The 23254-nt window shown below is 40.2% G+C and overlaps 1 protein-coding gene across 1 annotated transcript in view; it reads right to left on the minus strand.

The window, feature by feature from the left end:
* The window catches only part of LOC105234650 (maestro heat-like repeat-containing protein family member 1), a 72842-nt gene extending 50270 nt beyond the window's left edge, over positions 1-22572 (minus strand). Inside the window, exons 1-12 of the mRNA XM_034645974.1 lie at positions 22345-22572; positions 15991-16100; positions 14897-15009; positions 14441-14563; positions 13153-13312; positions 11992-12084; positions 11394-11548; positions 10883-11023; positions 3168-3266; positions 2513-2591; positions 1868-1978; positions 814-887 (exon numbers count right to left, since the gene is read on the minus strand). Coding sequence (XP_034501865.1) covers positions 814-887; positions 1868-1978; positions 2513-2591; positions 3168-3266; positions 10883-11023; positions 11394-11548; positions 11992-12084; positions 13153-13312; positions 14441-14563; positions 14897-15007 — 1146 coding nt within the window. The 5' untranslated portion in view covers positions 15008-15009; positions 15991-16100; positions 22345-22572. The remainder of the gene's footprint in view (positions 1-813; positions 888-1867; positions 1979-2512; positions 2592-3167; positions 3267-10882; positions 11024-11393; positions 11549-11991; positions 12085-13152; positions 13313-14440; positions 14564-14896; positions 15010-15990; positions 16101-22344) is intronic.
* Between the last annotated feature and the right edge of the window lie 682 nt (positions 22573-23254).

The raw sequence follows: 23254 nt of genomic DNA on the forward strand, positions 1-23254 counted from the left end.
TCAAGAGATTCATGTCTCCCAACTTCAAGCCCAATGTGACTCTTCACTGGTCTCCAGGTGATGACAGACAACCAGCCCCTGAACCTGACCACCCTACTCCACCCCAAAGTTCCAGCCCATTTCAGTTCCTACCATTCTCCTGAAGAACTGTAAGCACTTAGCTTGCTCACACCCTATATAAGAAATTGACAGAAGCGTTGGGTAGGGAGAAATCAGAGTCCAGGAAAAGTCCCGTGTTCTGGCCTTCATAGGGAAAGCCAGGAATGAATCCCATAAGTCCTGAGGGCCCAGCCCTCAAGATCCCAGTCTCTCCACCAACCTTCTGAAGATTTAGGACTTTGTTTTAGGGATGGTGCCATTGTTGTCCACCTGGCCTCCTAAGCCACTGCTCTTCTGCTCCCTGTCCTACACCATTAGAGCTGGGAGCAGTCTCTGCTGCCTCCAATCCTGGCAGAGCTTGTTAAAAATATGGCTTCTCAGACCCCATGCTACATATGATGTTTGAGGTCTTCTCTCCCCAAGTAAACTGAATTTTTAGGGGGCAGAATCAGTATTCTTTAGAGCTCTGTGTCCCCATTGACAAAGCTGTGAAAATAGGTAGGAACCACCTGTCCACTTCTCAAATCCTTCTCAGGCTCTGAAGAGCCCAAATGTAACCCATGGGCAGAGTCTGAGGCCAGGTGGGGCTTGGTAAGGGGGTGACTTACCTCCCTTGTCATCCACGAACAGCCTCCCCCTCTCCATTTTACACAACTTCAGGGTCTCAAGAAAGCAATTGCCCTCCCAGCCCAAACATTCAGCCTTTCTGCTCACTGGTTTGAGATCCTCCTGAATCATGATTATGACTGAATGCATCACTTCATTCTTTAGTTGCTGTGTCTGGGGCACTACAGAAAAGACAGACATTTGTCTGGGCATCAGTTTCCTTCTACGTCCTCTGTTGTATTGGGAGGCACAAGAAGAGAGACAGATGGGAGGAATTCCAGGTACTGTCCTGGTCTCCAAGGGCCAGGTAGAGCTCCCAAAGATTATCACCACCATCCCTCTGCTTCAAACCAGACCGAAGAGTGACTGAAAACAGGCTGGCATTGGAGTCCTAGCTCTTTCCAGTCTCCTATGACTGCCCACTCCCCAGTCAAGCTGTCCCCCCACCCCGCCCCATACATCTCAACCTTTAGAACTATGACAACTGCTTCTTTATGTGAATTCCTTCTCCTAACACACCATTACAATCTCCTTCCCTGCTGTCAGTACATCTCCTACACAGAGCCCATCCCATCTCCCGACTGACCCCTTCTCCGTATTCCTATTACACGTAACATGCTCACATTTAAACAACTTTTCACACATTATTTTGCATTGTTTCACTGTCTGAACAGGCTTATATTCCCAACTCAATAGTGAACTCTTTGAGAGCAGGGACTATGTCTTATTTAAGTGTCTATTTTCACTGCCTTGCCCTGTGCTAGACACACAGCAAAGGTGTGGCAAAGACTTGATTGGAGTTGAAGTTTATTCCCCAACATAATAATCATAGACTAAACCACTATAAAACTGACTGCATATTAGGAAATGGTCTAAGCATCTCACATATATTTTCTCATCTTAATCTTCACTAAAACCCCCTAAAGGTAGGTACTAATATTACCTCCATTTTCAAGTGAGGAAATAAAGGTACAGACTAAAAGCAATCTGGCCCAGTTTGCACAGCTAATAAGAAATAAAGCCAAGATTTAAACTTATTGAGTTTACTTTGAGTTTACATTAAATTTAAAACTGTGCCTTTAACTACACGTGGGACTATCTCCCAGAGAAAAGAGCTCTCATAGGAAAGAAGATCCCCAAGACCAGGCCAGTTCCCACTCACCTTCCTGGAACACATCCATGAAAACTTGAAGGGCTGATACTATCTTGGCTGGATCACTGGTTTGCATGTTCTTTCGTATCAAGAATACCACCTGATCATTGTATAACTTGGCTATCAGAAGGGTGCAAATACAAGGGAATCAAGGGTATGTTTAACTAGCAAGTGGTAAGTAGAAGTAAATCATGCTTATAGCAAACAATGATGCCATGAACCAGATAAATTAGGGTCCTTTAGGTTGGAGAAAAGAAGGAGAGAAAGCATCTAGCCCCATGCTTGGCACATGGGGCTAGATGCTTTCCCTGAGCTGGGCCCTGTCCCTCCCCTGCCTTATCATGTGCCCTCCCATAGATCAGCACACCTCGCATGATCTTCATTGTTGTAATGACTAGATCACCTTTCTAAGCTGGGATTCAGTGAAGGAAAAAGGGAAGCCAACTTCAGGTAAAGGGAATGGAGCTAGGTCTTTGCTCCTCAAGATTCCTTGAATTTCAAGCAAAGCTCACACGGATTACTTTGCATCTTGTCTAGAAGGATGGAACCCCCTTATGGGAACCTAGGTCCCTGCTCCGGTCCAGGCAGACACAACAGTTATCCTGAGTGCCCACCCACACAAATACCTGGGGTTAGGGAACTGTGTTAACTTACTCAGGATGTAGAAAGCCTTCAGGGCAAGGCTGTGGTTCCGTGCAGAGTGAGGATCTGAGACCTCAACTGTTTCATTCAGCTGTGGGGAGACCAAGGCCATCAGACCTGGGAGGACTGAAACTAGGGTCCATGGGTGTGGATGGGGGAACCAAGGCACGCATCCACGGAAAGTGTGGTGTTTAGCCATAAAGGAGAATAGGAAAACAGAACCCAGGAATCCACATTCCCAGCCCCAAAGGAAAGAAGACAGTGGCAAGCAAATTAAACATACAGAAGGTAACACCTTTTTGCAAAATGTTCAATTATCTTCTTCTTACTTTAGGCTGCAACACAGAGGGCCTGACATTTCCCACAGGCATGATAGAGTGCTTTGAACCTCCTGCCCTTTCACCAGAGATTAGGGGGAGCAACAAAGTTCTGTGACCTTCAAGAAACACACAGAATGTACCCAATTTACCTCATGGAGAATATCCAAGTCTATGCCCAGAATCCAGGCATTTACCTGTTCCAGGGAAATCTGAGATGTGTATTGTTAAGGTCACCATGTTAAAGACACCTGCATTTATGGAGGTTGTGACCTGGGCTGGGATAGCCATCACCTCCAAAGAAGAGAGAAAAAGCAAACCCAGGATGCTTCTAGCCCCACAGAGCTCACCTGATTGAACAGTATGCCTATAATATTTTCCAGCTGGGATTCCAAGTTTATTCCTCCACAGCCACTAAGAGCCAGAGCATCCATAAGTTGGCAGATACACTGTGTGCATAAGGACAGGGTAAGCTTAAGTTAGCCCAGATTTTCCATAGCCTCAGGAGAAATCCTCTGTCCTCATTTCTTCTCTTCAAGGATGGGCCAAGTCATCATAGTTTCACACTGCCCTCTTGAACCCTTCCAAAAAGGCTCAGGGTCTAGTTCTTTCATAGCCAAATACAACCATGACCTGCCCTTCCACCTTGCCCAGTAAACTACACTTAACTTCCAAATAATCTCATTATTCCACAGAAACCTTTAGGGCAATTCAACATTTCAAGTATTGACTGACTTCAAAAGAGCAGGATAAATTCATCATAGCCAAAGCAAGAACTGGTTCTATGGTTCTATGACTTTCAAAATTCTGAAAACCAAGTCTAAAAGCCTACATTTCTACCCTCTACCTAGTGGATTCTATTATTTTGTGGGTTCTTCTTATCACTGGTATATGAGAGTTCTACAAATAACCTTAGTTTTCACATGTGTAAACACTCCATTTGATTTTCTTAAAACAGATGTATTGACACCTAATTGACATACGAAAACCTGTATATATTTAAAGTGTACAATTTAATAAGTTTTGATAAATGTATACACGCTTGAAACCACCACAATTAACATAATGAACACATCCACTACATCCAAAGTTTCCTCTTATGTCTTTGTAATTCCTCCTTCCTTCCCCTCCCTGCACCTTTCCTTTCCCCAGGCAAATACTGATCTGCCTTCTGTCATTATAGACCTGCCACTTCCTTTTTAAGAAACTGCCAAACTGGGGCGCCTGGGTGGCACAGCGGTTAAGCGTCTGCCTTCGGCTCAGGGCGTGATCCCGGTGTTGTGGGATCGAGCCCCACGTCAGGCTCTTCCGCTGTGAGCCTGCTTCTTCCTCTCCCACTCCCCCTGCGTGTTCCCTCTCTTGCTGGCTGTCTCTATCTCTGTCAAATAAATAAATAAAATCTTAAAAAAAAAAAAAAAGAAACTGCCAAACTGTTTTCCAAAGTGGTTTGCCAGTTTACATTCTAACAGATGTGTAGTGGCATCTCATGGTGATTTTAAATTCCCTCACATCTACGCAATGTTGAGCAACTTTTCCTGTGCTGACTTGCCATCCTCCATATCTTCTTTGGTGAAGGATCTATTCAAGTTTTTTGTCCACTTTTTAAATTGTTTTTTATTGGGTTTTGAGAGTTTTTTATATTCTGGATGTGTATGTGATTTGCAAATATTTTCTTTCAGTCTGAGGCCTGTCTTTTCATTCTAACAGTACCTTTCAAAGAACAGAAGTTACTCGCTTTTGTAAAGTCCACTTTATTCATTTATTCTTTTATGGACCATGTTTCTGGTGTTGTAGCTAAGACATATTTGCCTACCCCAAGTTCTCACAAATTTCTCCTGTTTTCATCTAGAACTTTGATAGTTTTAGGGTTTACATTTAAGTATGAGCCATTTTGAGTTTATTTTTGTACATGGTATGAGGGTTGGATTGAAGTTTATCTTTTTGTGTATAGATACCCAAATGTTGCAGCACCATTTGTTGAAGAAACTATCCTTTCTCCAAAGAATTGCCTTTTTACCTTTGCCAAAAAAATCAATTGACAGTAAATATGTATGTCTATTTCTGGAATCTCTATTCAGTTCCATTTATTCATTCATCTGTCTTAATACCAGTACTATAGTCTCCATTGTTGTAGTTTTATAAGTCATCATTCTTTCTCCAAACTCTTTTGCCTGTATTGGATCTTTTGCATTTCCATGTGAGTTTTAGGATCAGTTTGTCAATTCTTATTAAATAAAGCCTGCTAGGTTCTTTTTTTTTAAAGTAGGCTCCACACCCAGTATGGAGCACAATGTGGGGACGCTTAACTGACTGACCCACCCAGGTGCCACAAGACTTCTAGGATTTTGATTAGGATTGCAATGAATCTGGGGGACGTGGTTGGATCAGTCAGTGGAACATACCAGACTTTTGATCTCGGGGTTGTGAGTATAAGTGTCATGTTGGCTGTAGAGATTACTTGAGATTTTTTTAAAAAAGGATTGCAATGAATCTATAGATCAACTTGGGAAGGATTGGTATCTTACCAATATTGAATCTTCTTTTTTTTAAATTTTTTTAATTTATTTTATTTTATTTTTTTAAAGATTTTATTTATTTATTCGACAGAGAGAGAGACAGCCAGCGAGAGAGGGAACACAAGCAGGGGGAGTGGGAGAGGAAGAAGCAGGCTCTCAGCAGAGGAGCCTGATGTGGGGCTCGATCCCATAACACCGGGATCATGCCCTGAGCCAAAGGCAGACGCTTAAACACTGTGCCACCCAGGCGCCCCCAATATTGAATCTTCTGGTCCATGAATACTGCATATGTTTCCATTTACTTAAGTCTTCTTTAATTTCCTTTAACAATGATTGGTAGTTTCCAGTGTACAAGTGTTACCTATCTTTTTTCAGATCTATTCTTAAGTGTTTCATATTTTTATACAGATAACCATGTTGCCTGTGAATAAAGACAACTGCATTTCCTTTCCGGTCTGTGTGCCAATTGGGTCAAGTTGTTTGACAGTGCTCAAATCTTATACATAATTTCTGATTATCTACTTGTTCTATCAATTGTTGAAAGAGGGATGTTGAAATCTCTGATTGTAATTATGGTCTATTTGTCCTTGCAGTTCTATCAGTTTTTGCTTTATATATTTTGAAGCTCTGTTATAATAACAGACACATAATAACAGGTACATAAACCTTTAGAATTGTTATGTGCTCTTAATGAATTGACCCTTTCATCATTATGAAATGACATTTTTTATACTTGATGATACTCTTTGGTCCTGCAATATACTTTATCTGATATTAATACTGCAAACACAGCTTTTTTCCCATAAATGTAAACATGGTACAGGTATACCTTGTTTTATTGCTCCACTTTATTGTGCTTCACAGATAGTATGTTTTTTATAAATTTAAGATTTGTGGCAAACTTATATTGAGCAAGTATGTCTGCACCATTTTCCCAACAGCATTTGTTCACTTTATGTTTCTGTGTCACATTCTGGTAGTTTCTGTAATATTTGAAACTTTTTCACTATTATATTTGCAATGGCGCTCTGTGATCAGTGATTATAACTCACTAAAGTTTCCAATGATGGTTAGTATTTTTTAGCAATAAAATATTTTTAAAGTACTTACATTGTTTTTTAGATAAATGTTATTGCACACTTAATAGATTATAGTATAACTTTTATATGCACTGGGAAACCAAAAAATTCATTTTACTTGCTTTATTGCAATATTCATTTTATTGCAGTAGTCCAGAACCAAACCTGTAATATCTCCAAGGTATGCCTGTATATTTTTATTTAACCTTTTATTTTTAACCTATTTTTATCTTTATCTTTGAAGTGCATTTCCTATAGGTAGTATATAGGTGGGTCTTGCTTTTTTAATCCATCTGACAATCTCTGCCTTTAACTGGGGTATTTAGACCATTTACATCTAATATGATTATTTATTTATTTATTTATTTATTTATTTATTTATTTATTTATTTATTATGGTTGGGCTTAAATCTATCATCTTGCTGTTTGTTTCCTACTAGTACCAATTCTTTGTTCTCCTGTCCCTCTATCTGCGCCTTCTTTTAATTTAATTGAATATTTTTTATAATTCCATTTTATACCCTTTGTTGGCCTCTTAGCTATAACTCTTTGTTATTTTAGTGGTTGCGATGGGGTTTATAGCATACATTTTTAAAAAGATTTTATGTATTTATTTATCAGAGAGAGAGAGAGAGCACAAGCAGGGGGAGTGGCAGGCAGAGGGAGAAGCAGGCTCCCCACTGAGCAAGAAGCCTGATGCAGGACTCAATCCCAGGACTCTGGGATCATGACCTGAGCTGAAGGCAGATACTCAACTGACTAAGCTACCCAGGTGTTCCTATAGCATACATTTTTAACTTATCCCAGTCAATCTTAAGTGATATTATACACTTTATGTACACTAAGTATAGGTATACTTATACTATACTTTGTGTTATTGTTGCCATATATTTTACTTCTACATGTAACAAACTCCACGCTACATTGTTGTATTTGTTTAAATAGTTACCTTTTAAAGAGTTTTTTTTTTAAATAAGAAAAAATATATATTCACTCAAACAATTACCATTTCTGGTTCTCTTCATTCTTGTGTATAAATCCATATTTCCATCTGGTATCATTTTCCTTCTGCCTGAAGGACTTCCTTTAACATTTCTTATAATATGGATCTACTGGTGATGAATTCTTTCAGTTTTTTTATGTGTAAAAATATTTTTTTTACTCCTTCTGAAAGATATTACCATCAAGTATAGAATTCTAGGATATAGTGTTTTTCTGTCAGTACCTTGAATTCTACTATGTTCTCACTTGCATTGTTTCCAGTTAGAAATATGCTATTATCCTTATCTTTATTCCTCTATATGAAACATGTTGTTCTTATTGTTTGGTTTGGTTTAATTTTTGTTTTTACTTTCTGCATTTCAGATTTTCTCTTTTTCACTGGTTTTGAGAAATTTGATTATGGTATGGCTTGGTGTAGTTTTCTTTATATTTCTTGTGTTTGGGGTTCACTTAGTGCCTTGGAACTGTGAATTTATTGTTTACTTCACATTTGGACAATTTTCGACCACTATTTCTTCATATTTTTTCTGTCTTTCCCCTTTTTGGTGGGACTCCAACTGCATATAAATTAGGCTGTTTGAAGTTGTCCGTACCACACTGAAGCTCCCTCCTCCCCCTCTTCCTCCTCCTCCTCCCTCTACTTCTATCTTTTTATCTCTGTGTTTCATTTTGTATAGTTTTTGTTTCTATGTCTTCAAGTTAATCATTCTTTTATTTTCCAATCTAGCTTTCAAACCTACAGAATACAGTTGGGGCGCCTGGGTGGCACAGCGGTTAAGCGTTTGCCTTTGGCTCAGGGCGTGATCCTGGTGTTGTGGGATCGAGCCCCACATCAGGCTCCTCCGCTATGAGCCTGCTTCTTCCTCTCCCACTCCCCCTGCTTGTGTTCCCTCTCTCACTGGCTGTCTCTATCTCTGTCAAATAAATAAATAAAATCTTTTAAAAAAAAAACCTACAGAATACAGTTATAATACCTGTTTCGGCGTCCTTGTTTGCTATTTCTAACATCTCTGTGAGTTCTGGGTCAGTTTTGATTGATTTTTCTCCCTATCATACACTATAGTTTCTTGTGCCTTTGCATGCCTGGTGATTTTTTATTTAATGCCACTCATTGTGAATTTACCTTATTGACCGCTGGTTTGTTTGTTTTTTTTTTTTTTTGTATTCTTATATTCTTGAATTTCTTCTGGGATGCAGTTACTTGGAAATAGTTTGATTTGGGGGGGTCTTGATTTTAAGATTTGTTAGACAAGAACAGCATTCAGCCTGTTCTTAATTTTGCCCCACCTTCTCAGTACTCTACCCAATGCCTGCGAATTATGAAGTTTTCAGGCTGGTTGGTGGGAGCAGGCACTATTCCTGGCCCTGTGTGCATTCTGGCTACTGTTCTCTCAATTCTTTGTTCTTTTCCTCACCTGAGACAGTTTCCTCATATGCATGCACTGTTTAATATTCTGCCCTGTAAACTCTAGCTGCCTTGGTCTCCCTGGATTCTCATTGCCATCTTGTCAACTCTGTAAGTCCACTGGACTCTTCCTGGGTTTTCTTTCCCTATGCCACCACCTGGAAACTTCCTTAAGAAAATTAGCTGGGGCAATAATAGGACTCACCTCATTTCTTTCCTGCCTCTCAGGAATCACTGTTCTTTGTTGCGTGATGCTCAATGTTTTAAAAACCATTATTTCATATATTTTGCCCAGTTTTTTAGTTGTTTCAGGCAAGAGGGTAAATCTGACCCCATCTTTACCAGAAGCAGAAATCCCTCCACTGGATTTTGGATATTCAACGTTTCCTCTCCTTTGGTCTACCTGATGGATTCCTATTAGTGCCAGTTTGCTTAAATAGAGCTGATTAGTGCTGGTCGATGTCCAAACAAAATTATACTATGGGCTGATAAATATCTTGATTCTCAATCACTACGCCCTGGAGTGAGAGAGGAGGAGGAAGGAGAAGGAGAAGTCAAAACATTTCCCACTGTCAGCCAAGATGTGGGGTGGAATCTTCACCTGAAATCTGCAGACAAGTAGTTGGGATACAAATTTCATCCTCCAACTGGCTAATTGGCTACATAGAGCAAACCTTTGTTCCGAATTCATAGACATTACCTAGGGAACATGCTGACATGTGCCAGCAGGGAGATTAAACAAGAGATTGTGTGGGTGGTCCACTGATGGACAAAACTCAGAGTACATATGTGAGAAAGGTCATCTCTTTCTATAACAAGGAAAGTGCATTTGAAGTGGTAGTGTAATGGTAGACTACAAACTGTTAGTCCCTAGAAACTCAATGCTAATCAGTTTTGCACTAAAAAAAAAAATCCTCATCTTGGAAAGTCACAAATGCACATTAGCATATTTAGCAACCCTGAAAAAGATGCCTCTCAGATGCCTATTCTGAGGTGCATAATTAACCAATATCTCCAGCTGTCATGCTCTAAAATCCATCACTGTGTTAAAACTGAAGGCGATTCCCACAGGTTTCTCCCAGCCAATGACTGAATGTGGCAAGTCCACGAAGGCAGGCCTACTCCATCAAGATGTGGGACTTTTCCGATGGATGACTTTGGTTCAGTGACTCCCTGGTGGCCTTACTGAAACTTTCTTAGAACTACCCTGTAATCTAAAACCTTCCTCACTTTTTCCCTCCTTCCCTTCCTTCCCTCCTTCCCCTTCTCCTTATCAAGGGTCAGACATACATCACAGTCTGATGGCTCCCAGCCTCCTCTGGCTCCCTCCCTGTTTTCCCTCACAGATGTTCCTCCAATAAATCTCCTTCACCTCTAATACCATGTTGGTATTTGCTTCTTGGAAGACAAGACTAGCCTACATATTGAAGGCTCCAAGAAGTCCTACATTTAAGACATTAATTTTAACTCGGTATTTCCCACCTATTTTGCTAAATAACACAGCTTCTTTTTGTGAAACACCCATTAAAAGATGAAGAGAACTCAGTTTGAGGAATGCCATTGAAATGGAAGAAGGACTGAAACAATAATCAGAAATGTTGTGTTCCAGTTCTGGGTCCTCTGCTCCTAAAAATACCTAACCTTAGTATAACAATTCTCAGGTAGGCAGAATTCTGTGATGGCCTCCCAAATTCCAGGCCCCTTTTCCCAGTTATTCAAGCAGGCAGTAATCTAGGTATTGATATGAAGGGATTTTGCAGACATAATTAAGGTCCCACACTAGTTGACCTCAAAACAGATTACCCAGGTGGGCTTGATCTGCTCTCATGAGCCATTTAAATCTGAGTCTAGAGGTAGGAGACAGGAAAGTCAGAGAGATTCAAAGGGCTAGATGAATTCAACAAATGTGCATGGTGGAATTCCAACAAAACCTTATTTTACAAAAACAAGCTTCAGGCTGGATTTGGCCTGTGGGCCATGCTTTGCCAACCCTAGCATTAACTACTCAATAAATGTGGAAAGCATAAACTAGTTAAATTATCCTCTCACCCCATTCCAATCACCTGGGAAATGTAGAAAGGTGTCACTTTTGCAGATATCAAAGTCATTAACCATCGGGTTAACCGGTTCACTTGGTTCTTGAGTTTGGATGGTGGCATGAGGAAGAAGAGATGGCCAATTATCACCAGAGCTTGCTCTGTCACCTGTGCCCAAGGAGACACAACAAACTTGTCTCAGCTCAGGGAAAAAGACAAGACAATCCCTTAGGGCTTTTCCTTATTCATCTTTGTATCCCCAGGGCCTAGCATAGTGCCTGGCCAATAATAGTAATCAGTAAATTTAAGTTGTTTAATTGCATATTTAACAAATATGCACCTGGACAGTGGAGTTTTCAGATATTACCTTTTTCTGGAGAATGGGAAGAGGAGCCTAAGGGAAGTCACCTTGCTCTTTTGGAAGTGCCATTTAAGTTATCCTTCCACCAGTAAGTAGAAAGACATGGCCCTGCCCCATCTTTGGCTCAAGACTTACTCCTTTAGCCAGTCATCCAATCCCACTATATCCAACTCCCACCTTGCTGTTGCTCTTCAGGGACCAACGATTGAAGAGCAGCCTAAGAGTGAGATAAGCCTTGAAGGACACTGCCTCTTGTGTGATGTCCATTATTTCATCATCTGAAGTGCCCAGATCCAGATGCTTCCGGGCACTGATGGCCAATCCTTTGAGCACTGTGAGAGATGCAGGGAGTTTGAGCTGCCCATCACCTTTCCCTTCCCACAAAGGGAAACATACACACATGTGGGCACATTCTTCTCATCCCCAACCCTAAAAGTGTTTCTGGGGTCCTATGCTGGGAAACACCAACCCATTCACCACCACCTCAACTATCTTTCTTTACTGGCCACACCTGGTCCACCCAGCAGGGGAAGGGAAAGTGGTTGAGGGTTTCAACACCCACAGCATCCCTACCAACCTTGGTTCTTGCCCCAATCCAGGCCAAGAAGTCATATGGAGAAGAGCAGCTGCTCACACCTGGCCTGCTTTCAGCCATTTCCTGTCCCTCCCCAGCCTTCTGGGATCCCTATTCAGAGGGACCCGGTCTCTTTATTTGCCCTTCTTTCTTCTCTCCCTGATTCCAAGAGAGTCTTCCCCAGACCCTCCTGACCCTTACCATGACATATTGCCAACATGTCTTCCTCTGTTTGGGCCATCCTCAGAAGGCGCAGGGTATATTCCCATGTGACACCTATGTAGGAAGCTGCACCTAAGAGAGAGAGTACAAGAAAGACATCCCTATCCCAGGGAGGGGAGCATCCTAGCCTAGTGTAGGAAACTTTATAGACTGGAGGCCAGGAGGCCTGGGTTCTGATCCTAGTTCTGCCTCCAGAGTCTGGGTAACTGGAACAAGTTACTTAAGTTATTTGAGTTCCAGCTTCTTCAACTGTTAAATAGGAGTACAGTTCCTGATGTGACCACTGTTCAGGGATGCTGGGAAGATTAAGCTCAATAATGGATGTTAGCACAGCATATAAATGCAAGGTATTAGCACAGGCTACACATGAACACTCCCTTCCAAGGATCCTTAGGGAATAAAGAGCTATGCTGTCTGAGGTGGATGTGAAAACATTTGCTCTGATTAAATCAGGAGACATGTTTCCAGCTTCTGTTACTGTGTCCTCTCAGCTTGCTGTGTCATGCCTTGTCTTTTTGAACCTAATGCCCAGAAGGCGAACTTACTCCCCCAGACTCTCTTCACCCCCAGCTCCAAGTGGTAAAGAAAAGGCAGGTCACTGGCACTAGCCCACTGACTTGACTGTTTTTTCACACTTTGTGATAGGGAGAGGGGAGCAGAATGGGTAAGAGACCCACCACCATCACCAGTAGCCACCAGGGCAGAGATTAAAGATTTTGTGGTGATTCTCTGCCTCATCCTGCTACTCCATTACCTTCCAAGCCTCTAATCAAATTCAACACTGTGGGTTCCATTAAGTAAAGCACTCCTTGCTTCCTCCTTGCCCCTCCCCACCAATGTTGAATGAGGGTTTTCTATTCTGCCTTCTTTCTCCACCTGAAGTCTTCTTTCCATGGGTCTCCCATGCCCTAATATGTCCTACTATGCCATTCTTGGTCTCCAGGAACTCCCTCCTGAGTTCCCAGCAGCCCAATAGGGATCCTAGTTTGTCCCCCTCCCACCTACACATACACACCCATGACTGAAATAAGTGAAGATGTCCAATAAGAGAAATCAGGAGTATAAAGCTAATCTAGAACACATACAATGCCCACATCCCCTGCTGCCCCTGTCCTTTTCTTAGACTAATTCAAACTATACCCTGGCAGTGGATGAGTCTCCCCACTGCAACCAGGAGGCAATTTGGGGGCAGGTTGTTGTGCCATCTGTCCCACAGCTTGAAGATGACTATTCCTGGAGACTGGAACCCCAGAGCCATTAGGACCGCAGTACACAACTCCTCTAGTTCTCCCTCTGGCTTCTGGAAAAAGAAAGATTAACTGTTCCAAGGCTAATCCCCAAGATGAGTCCCATAGTTTCTGAGAATCAGCTTAGGTCAATAAGTGATTCTCCTCCATTGAGAAGGCAAAAACTCACCTACCACCCCATCTAATATATACCTTCACAGTGGTGGAGGGCAAGAGCTTCCTAGAGTGTGCAAAGAACAGGTAGACAAGAAATCTGCAAAGTCTCTGTGTTAGGGCAGGAGTGAGGATTGAAGATTTCAGAGCACAGAAATTCCCCTACAGCAGCAAGTGAATCATCAGGAAGGTGGGTAGATTATGGAAGCAACTTTGGAAGTCTCTGGCAGGTCAGGAGTCTTGATCAGAAGACAGCCATGCCAAGGAAGGCAGGTAAACCAGAAGAAAGATAATTCACAGGTAGGTAGTTAACCAAGAAAATAAAAACCAGATTAACCCAGTGTCAGGAAAGTAAGTGTAAAGTATGTGGATAGATGGAAAGGTAGACATCATGAACATTCAGTCTAAAGGTGGGCTAGCACACAGGTAGGTGTATTTATTTTTTTTAAGATTTTATTTATTTATTTGACAGAGAGAGACAGTGAGAGAGGGAATATGAGAAGGGGAGTGTGAGAGCGAGAAGCAGACTTCCCACTGAACAGGGAGCCCGATGCGGGGCTCGATCCCAGGACCCTGGGATCATGACCTGAGCTGAAGGCAGACGCTTAATGGCTGAGCCACCCAGGCGCCCCAGGTAGGTGGATTTAAATAGCTTACTAAATAGAGTGAGATGATTAGTTGAATTGCAGTAACAAAGGTGACTGCCTAACGTATACCAGGACACAGTCTGAAAACCAAGTCATACTTTGAGCCCAATAGCCCACATCCTTCCCCCCTTTCCATCTCACTTCTCTTGCCTCACCACTTCACTTCACTACTGTAGCTTCCAATTCTGTCTAGGCCACAGTTCTTGAGATATGCTCAGAGTACTAGATATGGACTCTAGCAAACTGTTCAGAAATGAGATACTCATATCCCAGATCCAGTTAGTTTTCAAGTGTCATCATCCACCAGAAAGAACTCCTGGGCTCAGACCTGGGTTGCTTTCTTTCCCCAAAGTCCCCAGCCCAGAGGCACAGGTTCCTTACCACTGTCCTCAGGTAGTCAACGATGATATCTGTCACCTTCTGGCATAGTGGAGTTGCCATCTTGTTGCTTAGGATTTTAACTTTCAGCAACTTGAGAGCTTGTAAGACATTATCTGTTGACAACTATAGGAGAGAAGGGACTCAGGAAGAAAGGAAGGTTGAAAGGTAAAGATAATAAAGAAAATAAGGATCCCTGGTAGAGAAAGGAAGAGGAGGAGTGAATCCAGGAAGAGAATTGAAGCTGGATCAGGGGTTGAGGGGATGGAGAAGGTATATGGGTCAGACTAGGGACATGGGAATCAGACCTGGAGCTATGAATGGATTGGACCAAGTAGTGCTCTGCTGACTGGAAACTTTCCTACTCTTCTGGTACAACGGGTATGTACCCAACCAGCTACCTTGATGGAGATGGTCCTATGCTGGTTGGAGCCGGTAAAATGTCTGAGATGTCCTCACCTGATCAGAAAATTGGAGTGCCTCCATAATGTCTTCAATGTTCTTTCTTGAGATATCCCATTCCCAGTTCCTGTCAGTAATCTCTGAGGAACCTATCATAACTATAAACATCTCTGTAAGAAATAGAGAGGGTGAAGTGGGGAAGCTGTTTCTTTCTTGCTATAGGTGGGTATTTCATCAGAGGTGGGTATCATGGTGCAACAAAAACATGCAAAGAATATTAAGAATCAGAAGACACGAGCTTGGGTCTTGACTCAGAGTCTACTTGCAATATATTCTTAGGCAATTTACTTAACTCCTGGAGACTCTATTTCTTCATATGTAAAATAAGTATATTAAAAGTTAACATGAGAAGAAGGCCTGCAGGGCTCAAGTCATGATCTCAGGGTCCTGGGATTGAGCCCCAAGTCAGGCTCCACGCTCAGTGGGGAGTCTGCTTCGGGATTCTCATCCTCCCTCTGCCCCTCCCCCCACTTGCTTGCATTCTGTCTCTAAAATAAATAAATAAGTCTTTTTAAAAAATGTACATGAGAGTCAAAGACAAGATATGTACTATTAGGTGTCAACTTTCAGGATTTCAGCCTGCCCTTTGGATCACATCTTTCCCCTTGAGATCATAAACTGCCTTCTATGGATGAAAGTTGGATAGACATTTGGAGTAGGGGAGTGCTTGTCCATAAGACTATGAAAAATTGATTACTATAAACTACAAACTTATACTCCGGTGACATATACCTATAATCCTGGTTAATACTGAGAGAGAAAAAAAAACCCAGAAAACTGATTTAGTCTGAGTTCAGTCTATCTACTACCAGCACAGATGGATGACTGATTGATTGACTGATGGATTTAAATGTTCTGGTTTGTCTTTACTAAAGACATTATTTAACCTGCTTTACTGACTTTACCCATTTGTGAAACAGTCATCATTGTGGTAGTGATAGTAGCAGTTAATAGTTATAGTAGTATCTAACTCATAGAGTTGTTAGGAACATTATATGAAATAACATATGTAGAATAGTTCCTGGCATTTAGTAATAAATCAGTAAATGCTGATTATTATTACTCTCAATTAGAAACTGCTGGCACTCTACCTGAATCCACAGCATCCCCGTATCTCTATAGGAGAAGTGCTCTTTGTCGTCATTTTAAGACTCAGTCCTGGACATTAGATCAGACAACCCAAAAAGCAACTAGAAAGGAACTATATTAAACAGAAGGGGAGAAAAAGGGGAAGGAAGAGAAATAGAGAGATGTTACTTAAAATGAACAAGCTCAAAATCCCAAAGACATGTAGAAATCTAATGCTATGAAAGATAACACAACAAAATCAACAATTGGGACAGGAAATTACTTCCAGAGGAGATTAATTTTGTAAAACAGTTTCTCAAAGATTTAAATAATAGTAATGAGAATCATTGTTGCCATCTTCTTCCTCCTCCTCATTATCAAATGAATATGCTTAGGATGCTAAAAAATGGGGAATAATGGGGGCACCTGGGTGGTGCAGTTGGTTGAGGGTCAGACCCTTGGTTTTGGCTCAGGTCATGATCTCAGAGTTGTGAGATTGAGCCCCATATCAGGTTCTATGCTCAATGGAGTCTGCTGGAGAGTCTCTCTCCCTCTCCCTCTGCCCCTTCTGCTCATCACCCACACTTCTCTCAAATAAATAAATAAATCTTTGAAACTGATTATGTAGCTACGCAGAAAAACTATTCCAGTAACTTTTAAGCATAATATCTTAAGTGTGTCCCCTTAATGGAATGTATCCTAAGGATAAAAATGCCTGCAAAGAAGTCCTGAACTTTATTTAATGAGTTTGTTATTGGTAGTGTTATTGGGGAAGTAGTTCTGAAACTACTGAGTATGCTGTAGTAAATATACTGTTTTTCAGGAAACAGGATTGTTACCATGGAAGAAGGGAGATACAAATATGGAATGGGAGCCCAAGATGTTCAAATTTTAATTAATTTTTAATAAATTAATTAAGAATTCATTATTTAATGTATTTCTGTCCACAGAAGAGGCCTAGAAGCAATGATGCCCCAAAACCAATGAGCATATCTGCTACCAAAAATCTACTTTCTACATTTATACTCCCCTTTTTTATTTTTTATTTTTTTAATTTTTATTGCTTCTTACTGATATTTTATTATTTTTTATAATAATATTTTTTATTATATTATGTTAGTCACCATACAGTACATCCCTGGGTTTTGATGTAAAGTTCGATGATTCATTAGTTGCGTATAACACCCAAGGGCACCATGCAATACATGCCCTCCTTACTACCCATCACCAGCCTATCCTATTCCCCAACCCCCGCCCCGAAGCCCTCAGTTTGTTTCTCAGAGTCCATAGTCTCTCATATTCCACTTTAAAAAAAAAAGATTTTATTTATTTATTTGAGAAAGAGAGAGTGTGCAAGCACAAGGTGGGGGCAGGGGAGGGGCAGAGGAAGAGGGAGAAGCAGACTCCCCACTGAGCAGGGAACCTGGTGCAATGAGGGGCTCGATCTCATGACCCTGAGATCATGACCTGAGCCAAAACCAAGAGTTGGATGCTAAACCGACTGAGCCACACAGGCATCCCTATAACTCACTCTTAAAAAAAAAAAAAAAAAAAAAAAAAGCCTTCTTGGAGAAATGGCTGATTTCTGGTCAGAAATGGTTGGGAGTAAAAGCACAAAACGGGTCCCTATCTTTTTGTGCCAGAGACAGGGAAATGCTCTAAAATCCAATGGGTATACATTAAAAAGGCAGAAGATCCAGATTAAAGGGTTCTCCCACCAGCCAAATAAGCAACATCTGGAACATCAAGGAGAATGACGATAATAATTTAAAATCCATTGAACAAAAAAATCAATTAAAAGAAAAAGAAAGGAACACATGGGTCCAAATTGGAACTTAAAAATGGTAGTGGGGCACCTGGGTGGCTCAGTCAGTTAAGCATCTGCCTTCATCTCAGGTCATGATCCTGGGGTCCTAGGAGGGAGCCCCATGTCAGGCTTCCCGCTCCGCAGGCAGTCTGCTTCTCTCTCTTCCTCTGCCTCTCTCCTTGGCTTGTACTCATTCTCTCTCTCTCAAATAAATAAGTTAAATATTTTTTTAAAAAAAATAAAAAATTCATGGTAGTTATAGTGGGGGAGGAGGGATTCCACTTTTAAAAAATGCCAGCTAGGGGCCCCTGGGTGGTGCAGTCGTTAAGCGTCTGCCTTTGGCTCAGGGCGTGATCCCGGCCGTTCTGGGATCGAGCCCCACATCAGGCTCCTCCGCTAGGAGCCTGCTTCTTCCTCTACCACTCCCCCTGCTTGTGTTCCTTCTCTCTCTGGCTGTCTCTCTCTGTCAAATAAATAAATAAAGTCTTTTAAAAAATGCCAGCTAATAAGTATAGACGGAATGATAGAATTACAACCATAGATGAAACAATTGATGCACTCAAGAAGCATCAATGGAACAAGATACTGACGTGGCCTCAAAGCATCACCATACATATTAAGCAGTAATTATAATAGGGAAAAAGCACTTTTACAATAGAGAGATCTGATGGATACCACCTTCACCAAGTGATCAAACTTAAAATCACCAGTAATTGAACTGACTGATACTGTGGGCTTCCTGCTGATAGAGGGGAAATACACATCACCATGTAGTATTTTTTGCCCACTATATTTAATTTAAATCTAAAATGAAGAAGCGATCAGTCAAATCCAGATGATAGGACCGTCTACATGACAACTAAAGACAAAAATGATGGGTGGACTATTTTAGATGAAAGGAAAATGCACTGGATCATGTTTGATTGGATCTTAGGTGGGGAGAAGAATAGCTAGAAAGGAAATTTCAGCTATAAAGAAAATTTCAAGGATACTTGGGGAAATTTGACCATAGACTATGTGACAATGATATTATTGTATTAATATTAAGTTCCTTGAGTATAATAAGATTATAAGAATTCTCCTGGAATACTTAAAGTCCATAATATAAGTGTGAATTATGTTAAGTGAACTTACTTTTGAATGATTCAGATCTGTGTGCATGCATCTGTATATGGATTGAGAGAGACAGACAATATGAGATGAGCACAAATATGGCAAAATATTTTAGCAAATTGGAGAATGTAGGTTGAAGAACAATGGGTGCTCATTGCACTATTCTTTCAACTTTTCTACAGGTTTGGTATTTTTTCAAAATAAAATGTTAGGAGAGAAATTAAGATTCACCATTTATCGAAAGACACCATTAGGTGAGTAAAAATGTCAAAGCTCAGAGTGCAAAAAGATACATATCAACCATAAAATCAACAAAGTATCCATACCCAAAATATATAACAATCCCCTGCAAATCAAAGAAAAACACAAAGAAAAATGGGTAAGAGGCTTAAAAAGAATTTATAAAAGAGTATATCCAAATGGCCCATAAACACATTTAAAGGTTTGGCTCAATCTAACTAGGAATTAGGGGAGTAAAAATTAAAACCACAAAAGTATATTGCAACACACTCACCAGGATGGCTTAAACTTAAAAGGTTTATAATAACTAGTGTGGAAAGGATGTGGAACAATGGGGATTTTCATATACTGCTACTGGGATATAAAATAATACAGCCACTTTGGAAAATAATTTGGTATTATCTACTAGAAGATTATCTACTTAAGATATGCATACTCTGTGATCCTTTCCTAGGTATACACCTAATGGAATGCCTGCTTATTTATAATAACAGACATGTGCATGACTGTTCATAATGCCATTATTCATAGTAGCCCAAAACTGCAACTCATATGTCCAATACAACCATAATGGATAAATTGTGATATATTCATATAATAGTCATATTGTGGAATACCACAGAGCAATAAAAATGAACAAACTACCATTTCCTGGAACAATATGGATAAATCTAAAAAATATAAAATAAGTGAAAGGTGCTGAAGAAAAATAATAGATATTTCATTATTGTATTTATAAAAAAAACTCAAAAACAAGCAAATATAAACTACTGTGTTCAGGAATGCAAACTTAGTTAATAAAACTGTAAAGAAAAGCAAGAATGTGATTTTTATTTAAAAAATGTATGTGGAATCTAAAAAACAAAACAAATGAACAAACAAATAGAAACATATTCATAAGTACAGAGAGCAAACTGGTGGTTGCTAGAGGAGAGGGGTGAGGGGGAAGGATGGGTGAAGTAGGTGAAGGGGATTGAGAGGCACAAACTTCCAGTTGTAAAATAAATAAGTCACAGAAATGGAAAGACAGCATAGGGAATATAGTCAATAATATTGTAATAATGCTGTATGGGGACAGATAGTAACTACACTTATTGCGGTGAGCACTGTACAGAATTGTCAAATCCCTCTGGTGTGCACCCAAAACTAATACAACGCTGTATGTCAACTATAATTCAATAGTAAAATTTTTAAATTAATGATTATCTTGGGAGGGAATAATGACTAGAAATGATCACAATAGGGAGAGCTGGATGGTGGTGACACAGATATTTGCTTTGTGGTAAATCATTGAGGTCTACATACTTGTTCCATGCACTTCTCTGTGTGTGTTTCACAAAGTAGATTTTTTTTAAGTTAAAAAATAGGAACTGTAAGACAAATACGGGATTTTACATAAAAGAAACAAGAAGTTACTCTTTTTTAAAGGTAATACAGAAAAGAAAAACACAGAAATTGAACAACTCAGGAGATAGGTTTCACAGTAGACTAGATACTGCTGAAGAATGAGTTAGTGAATTGGAGGACACGGTAGCAAAAGTGACCCAGAATCTAGCACAGACATATAATGAAGAAAATAAAAAAGAGACATTTAGAGAGATGGATGAAAAACTCCAATATATGCTTAATGGGAATGCCAAAAGAATATAGTGAATGGGCAAAAGGTCATAGTTGAAGTGATAGTGGCTGCAAATCTTTCAGAATTAAAGCAAACATGAACCCTCAGGTTGAAAAAGCACACCAAGTCTTTCACAGGATAAAGAAAATCAATCCATATCTAGATGCATTGGAATAAAATAAAAGAAAGCAAGAGAATCCTAAATCGTTCAGAGAAAAAAGATTAACTGCAAAAGAAAGACTTCCAGACCTATAGCAGATTTCTCATCAGCAATAGTAAAGGAGACAATGCAATAATATCTTCCAAATTTTGAAGGAAAGTAACAATCAATCCAGAACTTTATACTCAGCTCTATCATTCAAGAGTGAGAGCAAAATGAAGACATTCCAGATAAGCAAGAAATGTATTATTCATAAGCCCCTACTGAAAGAAAGACTAATAATCTTCCTTCTTTCATCAAGGAATAAAATAAACCTGGAAAGGAGGAAGAGGATGCAAGAAATGTATTAATTAAAAAATAAATCTTAATTACTAAGAATTAGTAAAACATATAGTATCCTGAAATCTTCTGTTGGCTCTCCAGATCTTCCTTACACTCTTCTTCACTCTGTTAAATGTTTTGGAGGCTACATCAAATAACCCCCCTTGTCCTCTGGCTTGCAGTTGGGTTTTGCCAATGGGGATCCCTGATAGGACGCTGCAGAAAGAAAGGATGGTCAGGTCAGAGCGTACATTCTCCTGGTTCCTCCTGTCAGGGTGATCCTTGGCTGGGTGTATACCTTGAGGTCACAGCTTCTCTCAAGGTAGCCCCGTATGCACAATGCTCCTTTCAGCTTTTCATGACTGCTCCCTCCCCAGATTCCTTCAGGCCTTGGGGTGATAAAACTCTGGCTGTTACTAGCTCCAGCATATTATACTATCTCTTGTGGGTTTCTTAATCTCTACTCATACATACTCTTTAGAAATAGTTGCTTTAATTTATTTGTTAAACTCTCCTTGAATTATCCTAATTTGTATGTGTAATTTGTTTTCTGTTAGGAGCCTGGGAAGGTGGTAAATTTAAGTAAGCATTGACTGTGAAATATAATAATTGCCACTAATTTGAGGGAGTTAAAACCGTGATGGAATTAAACCATTAGACAACACAGCACAAAAAATGAGAAGGGTGAGGTTGAAGGGCAATTAAGGAGTTTAAGATCCTTATTTTCCTTAGAAGGAATACAGAGAACTGGTGAACTTTAAACTTTTTTTAGAAAAACATAGAGGCAGGATAAATGCTTATTATTTTTAGAGTAAAAAAAAATCTCTCTCTCCAGATGTTGAGTTGCAAAACCTTATTTCGATATTTTAGACCTCTTAATTTCTTGTAGTACTTAAAACTCAATACATCCAACATGGAACATATTCTATTTTCTCCATCCCTAAATTAATCCCTATCTCTGGGCAGTTCTTGAGTTTTGGTCATCTTTGACTTCTCTCCCACACCACCCACAGCCCTGCCAGGACAGAGAATTTTATTTATTAAATGCATCTTGAATCCAACCCTTTGCTACCCTTACACGGCCACTGTCCTACTTCATTTCTCATGTTCACACTCACCTCCTCTCTGGGCCTGACCCTGCTCCAGTCCCTGTTTCTGTTCTTCTCGCCCACACCAGATAGACAACAGCACTAAGAGGAAGCAGTTAAGATGACACAGAGGAAGTGTCTCCTGGGAATACGACCCAATTGTTGAGAAATAATCACATCTTAGCAACCAAACTTAGAATGCTTACATTGAAACAAAACCACCAGCTCCTATTCTAAAGAACCTAAGGTGGAATAGAGCTTCCCCTCCCCCAGATAGGACTCCTGGAGAGAAATGGCTTTATTATAACTTCTGCTTTAAAATACCTTACGCGGGGCGCCTGGGTGGCACAGCGGTTAAGCGTCTGCCTTCGGCTCAGGGTGTGATCCCGGCGTTATGGGATCGAGCCCCACATCAGGCTCCTCTGCTGGGAGCCTGCTTCTTCCTCTCCCACTCCCCCTGCTTGTGTTCCCTGTCTCGCTGGCTGTCTCTGTCAAATAAATAAATAAAATCTTTAAAAAATAAAAAATAAAATAAAATACCTTCCGCATAGTAGCTATTCAATAAATGTGTTGAGAAAATAAATGACTGAATGAATTATATTTTTTAAACTTGTTATGTTGAATCAAAGATGTGCACAGTGTTTATATACAAACATATTTACCATGGCATTATTTATCTATAAGTAAAAATAAAATTCTCTTGACACTCAATAATACATAGATACTTACATTACAGTTCATACATATATGCAGTTATTAAAATTAATTTTGTAAAATAATATTTAATGACATGACAAAACATTCATACTACATTAAGTTAAAAAAAGACAGGTTAAGGGGCGCCTGGGTGGCACAGCGGTTAAGCGTCTGCCTTCGGCTCAGGGCGTGATCCCAGTGTTCTGGGATCGAGCCCCACATCAGGCTCCTCCGCTATGAGCCT

This window comes from Ailuropoda melanoleuca, chromosome 16 (genome assembly GCF_002007445.2).
Source record: "Ailuropoda melanoleuca isolate Jingjing chromosome 16, ASM200744v2, whole genome shotgun sequence".
Lineage (NCBI taxonomy): Eukaryota > Metazoa > Chordata > Mammalia > Carnivora > Ursidae > Ailuropoda > Ailuropoda melanoleuca.